The sequence below is a fragment of the Lactuca sativa genome, chromosome 2 (assembly GCF_002870075.4).
Source record: "Lactuca sativa cultivar Salinas chromosome 2, Lsat_Salinas_v11, whole genome shotgun sequence".
In the NCBI taxonomy this organism is placed as follows: Eukaryota; Viridiplantae; Streptophyta; class Magnoliopsida; order Asterales; family Asteraceae; genus Lactuca; species Lactuca sativa.
Window position 1 is genome coordinate 14,582,078 of NC_056624.2, and position 6,284 is coordinate 14,588,361.

Here is a 6,284-nt window from a genome sequence, read left to right on the forward strand (position 1 = left end):
AGCTAAAGATAAGATCTTGTGCATCTAACCCTTTTTGGAGCTTGTATTGGCATTATGGAGCAAATATGCCATCCATGAACGTAAAGATCGAAGCTTTACGTCATATTCGAACCTTAGGAAGTCAGATCTAGAGTATGGGGCACGGTTTCTGCCTCAAAACGTATGAATGAGAACTTGACTTAAGGATCTCAACAAGTCAGTTGGGGTTTGTCCCGATGAGTCTGAACACGCTGTAACTCGGCGAGTTGAGATGGACTTTCATGAGGATTCTGAGGAATCGAAGGGACTCGACAAGTCACATAGGTGCACTCGGCGAGTCAGGTCAACATGGAGATTTGACTCGAGTGTTGACTTCTGTTGACTTTAGGGTTTGGTCAAGGCAGGGATCATGGGACCATGGAGGGGTAAAAAGGTCTTTCGCCCATCCCAAGAGTTAGAGAGGGATTAGCATGAGTCTATATAAAGTTGTGATCTTTATGTGTTAATTAGAGATGCTTTACGTGTAGGCAGAGATTAAACTGTTCGAGGGGTATCCAGTTTCCTTGCTTGCTTACGAGGCGAGTCTTCTCACTATACTTACCTGAGTGGTAACACCGAGTGACCGGAGGGTCTTATTTGAGTTATTGACCGGGGGGGGGGGGGGGGTCCTATGTGCTTATATTGAGTTATGTGATATTGTGCATTTCTATCTTTGTGGTATATGCTATGTTATTTTGTGTTTTACTGAGATCGGACCGGAGGGTCCAAACCGAGCTGTGAGACTGGAGGGTCTTCACTGGGATATAGGATTGGAGGGTCCAACCCGAACTGTGAGACCGGAGGGTCCTCACTTAGACACATGACCGGAGGGTCCACACTGAGCCGTTAGACTAGAGGGTCTTCACCGAGACGCATGAGACCGGAGGGTCCATGCCGAGTTATAGTCATGAGAGACTTAGTATTTGTGTATGTGATATTTTGGGGAACTAACTAAGCTTTGTGCTTACCGTATTGTGTGATATGTGTTTCAGGTACTTCTTAGGATTGCGGGAAGGCACCGACTTGATTGTACACACTGATTTCGAGACTATGTGGATTTTGGGATAGTGATGTTTTATGTGGATTTGTGTTGACACTTGAACAATTATGTTTTTGAGAAATACATTATGAGAATTTATGTGTTTTAAAAATGAAAAATTTGGTTTAAAAATTTACGTTGTTACATTAATTGATATCTACAGTATAACATTAATGGTCTAATGTGCAAAAAAATAACATAGTTTGTTGAATCGGACCAAACACAAAAGTTACTTGTGTTATGGTAACATATTCCCGATTTGAATATATCATTGCATCCGAGTTTCATTTAAGGGAGAGAAAAGAATATATATATATATATATATATATATATATATATATATATATATATATATATATATATATATATATATTCAAGTTAATTTTTTCTATAGGTTATTTTTTATCAAATAAAAAGGAATAGAAAGAATTGAAAGAAAGATTAATTCTTTTTTGTTTTAATTATTTTTTATTTTATTGAAAAATTGCAAAAATGCTCCCTATGGTATGTATTTTTTGGGAGTTTTAGTCCAAACCACAACTTTTTTGGATTGATGGTCATTTTGAGTTAGCTTCGTTGCATTTTTGGTCCCTCTGAATAGTGAAATGATTGTAATGCCCTTCTGATATATTTTGTTTTTGTTTTTTCTATTTAATATAATGTTCTATTAATTAAAAATATGGGTCTCTCTCTCTCTCTCTCTCTCTCTCTCTCTCTCTCTCGTTTTACCTACAAATCATCTGCAGAATCCATCTTCATCTTCCTCACACTTCAACATCCAAAACTATTTTTGTCAAAAATGAAATCAGAATATTTGTAACAAGAAATTCAGATGAAGAAAAAACCCCACATAAATAATTTTTGGGTTTTCTTTCTCGCTCTACAATATACCAGAAGACCATCTTCTTCATGTTGGAGCTTGAAACCCACTGGAACTCACCTCCAGCTCCTTTTATATTTGTTAAAATCTACATTCTCCTCCTATTATCTCTGCTGAAATCATAAATTTTGACAACTAAACCTATCGTATTTTTGGTTTGATGTCCCACAAAATAGAGAACAAAAATACTGGGTTGATTCTTGGATCTATGCAATCGGATTCCCCTAATCGAAGACTTTAACCCATATGATTAAGGGCTTGCTTCATTCACTGACATGGGTGGTGGTGGTAGTCTTCACATCAAACTCTTTTCTTGGGTTATCTTTGTATCAAACTCACTCACACATATATACTTGAATCGCAGGTTTTAGGTGTAACTAACCAAAATCAAAATCAAATAGCACCCTCCTGGGTTGTCTTTTAGAAAGAATTGCATTTCCAGGGTCAGATTGTGTGTGTGGGTCTGGTGGTGTGAGGAGGTTGTGAATACGATGAATGTGTAAGTGAAGTAGAGGGTTCGATGGTGTGGGTGGATTTAAATCCACAGTGTTCAATCTCCGACAAGGTAAGATGCTTCTCCTGTCAACCAATTTTTAGTTCTCCGGTCACATAGAGAGAAGCACTGGAAGAATCTAAGCTCGTCTTTGTTCATTACCAGTTAACTCATCTTATTGAAGAAGAACTTATGAAGGTATGGGTTTAATTGGGTTTAAAGAAAGGTGTATATGATGGGGGAGGTATACGGTGAAGAGAGAGAGAGAGAGAGAGAGAGAGAGAGAGAGAGAGAGAGAGAGAGAGAGAGAGAGAGAGAGAGAGACCTATATTTTTAATTAATAAAACATTAAATTAAATAGAAAAAACAAAAAAATATATCATAAAGGCATTATAGTCATTTCACTATTTAGAAGGACCAAAAACACAACAAAATTAACTCAAAAAGACCATTAATCCAAAAAAAATCATAGTTCCGATTAAAACCCACAAAAATACATAGGGACTATTTTTATAATTTTGTTTATTTTATTTTACAGTGAACTCGGAGGGGGAGTGTAAAATTTTTGCATCGGAGTTGGAGCTAAAAGATCGACAACTTGTACTTTTTAGTTTTTAGGGTTTTTTAACGGTTACAATCTGTAAACCCTCACCTACGAAACCCTCGAAAAATCTCCACGCATGAAGTAACTACATTCACCGCATCTGATGACAATGGAGAATCAGAATACTTTATCACCATCGTCACCTCCTCTACCGCCGCCTCCGCCGCCGCCGCCGTCAGAAGAACCCGATTCGAAAAAGCTCAAAATGTCCACCACCACCGCCACCACTTCCGATGACGAAGACCGCACCACCAACACCGCGAACGCAGAGAAAAAGCCCAGATATAAACGAAGAAAAATCGCAATACTCTTCGCGTACTGTGGAGTAGGCTACCAAGGGATGCAAAAAAACCCTGGTGCGAAAACCATTGAAGGAGACCTCGAAGAAGCTCTTTTCTTCTCCGGCGCCGTCCCTGAACAAGACCGGGGTTGTCCAAAGCGTTTTGATTTTGCGCGATCTGCCCGAACTGATAAGGGCGTTAGCGCCGTCGGGCAAGTGGTTTCTGGAAAGTTCTATGTAGATCCGCCGGGCTTCGTGGAACGCCTCAACAACAACTTGCCGCCTCAGTTTCGGATTTTCGGGTATAAGCGGGTGACGGCGTCGTTCAGTGCAAAAAAGTTCTGCGATCGACGGAGGTATGTTTATCTGTTACCCGTTTTTGCACTTGACCCCACATCTCATCGTGACAGAGAGAGCGTGTTGGCTAGTGTAGGCTCTGAAAATGAGCTTGTAAAATGTTTGGACTGCTCAGAGCGAGGCAGAAAAGTTGAAATACATACAGGCATTTCATCGAACACCTCAACTACATTACCGGGTTCAAATGGTAAGCAGGAAAATTTAACATCTTTAGATGACGGGAATGATTGTGAGAAACCCTTGAACCCTGACTCCGTGATTGTTGAAGGAAAATCATTGGAAAAGTCATCTTCTGTATCCACGGACTGCAACAATAATTCAAGTTCCGATGCTGTAAATGGCGTTGACAATGGAGAAAGTGTCACCGCTGTAAAAGAGAATGTGTTCAGTTATGGTGACAAAGAGAAGGAGCGGTTTAACAAGATTCTTAAACAGTATGAAGGAACTCACAATTTTCATAATTTCACCACAAGAACCAAGGCAGCTGATCCTTCTGCTAACCGCTACATTATCTCGTTTCATGCTAACACAACAGTGACAGTTGATGGGATCGAATTTGTCAAATGTGAAGTTGTTGGGCAGAGCTTTATGCTTCACCAGATTAGGAAGATGATCGGTGTTGCTGTTGCAATTATGAGGAACTGTGCCCCAGAATCATTGATGGAAACAGCTCTACAACAGTTAGTTCTTTCATTAATAATTACTTCTACAACCATTTGTTTATTATGGCATCATACCTTAATTTCTTCCTACTTTGAAAAATCTAAACTTATAGCAATGTCATCCAAACAGAAAGCAAATTTCTTTGCCATAATTTGGTAGATTTTTCAAATCCAATGCTTTGGTAAAGATTTTTTTTTGAAACTACAATGTTATATTTGAAAGAAATTAAAGTAGAATGCTATAATACAGGAGTATGTTGTTACAAATTTCTTTCAATATAATAATTCTGAACCTATAAATTTTAATTTTATAGGGATGTTAGAATCACTGTCCCAACAGCTCCTGAAGTTGGTTTATATTTAGACGAGTGCTTTTTCTCATCATATAACCAAAAATGGAAAGACACCCATGAAGAAGTGTCCATGAAAGCTTACACAGAGGAGGCAGAGGAATTCAAATTAAAGCATATTTATTCTCACATTGCATCAACAGAGCACAAAGAAGGAGCTGTCGCTGTTTGGCTACACTCTTTAAACTACCGAAATTATCCAGATTTATGCTCCCAGGAGAATGGTTCACCAACCACTCAACTCGAAGCAACAACTCGGTGAGTCGACTCACCCTAGAATGCTCACAATGGATTCTTTAAATTAGACTACTATCTATGCACTTGTATCTCATTTTAAAACACTATGGATTCAACATGGTTTTTTAGCTATACAATTTTGATTATTCGAGTTAATGCCGTGAATGTGTAACAAATTTACAATACAATAAAAAGGTAAGCAAGTATTACGATTAAGAAAAATCACGTTCTTCTGACAGGTGCAATCCGGACATTTTAAATCATAATCAAAAGGCAAACCCCTCCAAAAAGCCCGATCCTATGCTTGCTTTAATCACATCGGGTCGCGTTCGCATTTGGCCTTTACCTTTACATTGGAAGACAACAATTTCCGAGGTAAATTTAGACCATCTCGCCACAACAATCAAGAATCGCCTCAACCGAATTTTCCCATACCTTTTAGAACTCGGGAACCGCGATAACCACTATCGCGGTTCCGAGGCCGATATTATCGCCGATGTCAACATTTTGGTCGACACTGCGATGGCGGTCACTTACAACCGACTCCGTAAAATTCTCCAACGTTACGACCCGACCGCTTTCGCCGCCAGGATGAACCCTCGATCGCCTTATAGCAACCGCTTTAAGTTTCCAACCTTTTTATCTTCAGTTTTAAGTAGCATCGGGCCTCTAAGAATAACCGATGGCCCGGTAAATGCGCATGTCGTGTACGCCACGTCATCCGCCACATGTCGAAACTACGGGCGGGCCGAGCAGTTCAACTTTAGTAGTCGTTACGATCACTTTATTGAATGTCTAGAGGCAATGGGGGTACCATGTGCTCCGATTGACGTGAAGTCAACCGACTGCGGGTCGTTTTTCTCGACTGTGATCCCGACTTTTGAACACGGTGTGTGGAGGTTCACGGCCCCGTTTCATCACTCGCATTATGAGCCGAAAGATATCGTGAGTGCTTGGCTAACGCAAAATGACGATCCTGCCCTTCGGGCTTTTGAGGATTTGAGTGTGACGATCGGGTTGTGTACTGATCCTAAGGTGGTTGATGCGGTTGCTGGTGTGGACGGGGATGTGGGGTCTACACGGTTGATTGGTGGGACGTTTCCGGTGAATGTTTCCGGGATACGACCCGCGGGGTGTGGGTCCGACCCGGCTGGAGTTTATATTGTTGGACGGGGTAGTGAACGTTACTATTGCACTTTGCTTGCTCAAAGAATCTGTCCAGACGAAATGTATTCGTTGTTGCGAGAATATATTTTCCATCCACCAAAGGAGAGTACAAGTTTTTAGGCGTGGTGTACAAACAATGATGTTATGCAAGAATTGTGTATTACTCGTTTTTGTGACAATTCCAACCATTGAGTTAA

General features: G+C 40.2%; 1 protein-coding gene across 2 annotated transcripts; it reads left to right on the forward strand.

Annotated features, from left to right (window-relative positions):
* The first annotated feature begins 3,021 nt into the window (after positions 1-3,021).
* LOC111889521 (tRNA pseudouridine synthase 1) lies at positions 3,022-6,284 on the forward strand. 2 transcript variants are annotated; one of them, XM_023885671.3, is made up of 4 exons: positions 3,022-3,858; positions 3,940-4,351; positions 4,648-4,941; positions 5,160-6,284. In XM_023885671.3, exons 1-4 carry the CDS (start codon positions 3,138-3,140, stop codon positions 6,205-6,207), a joined length of 2,475 nt encoding a protein of 824 aa, XP_023741439.1. In that variant the 5' UTR covers positions 3,022-3,137; the 3' UTR covers positions 6,208-6,284. The 2 variants fall into 2 exon arrangements, with proteins under 2 accessions (XP_023741439.1, XP_023741438.1); XM_023885670.3 differs by having other exon boundaries at positions 3,023-4,351.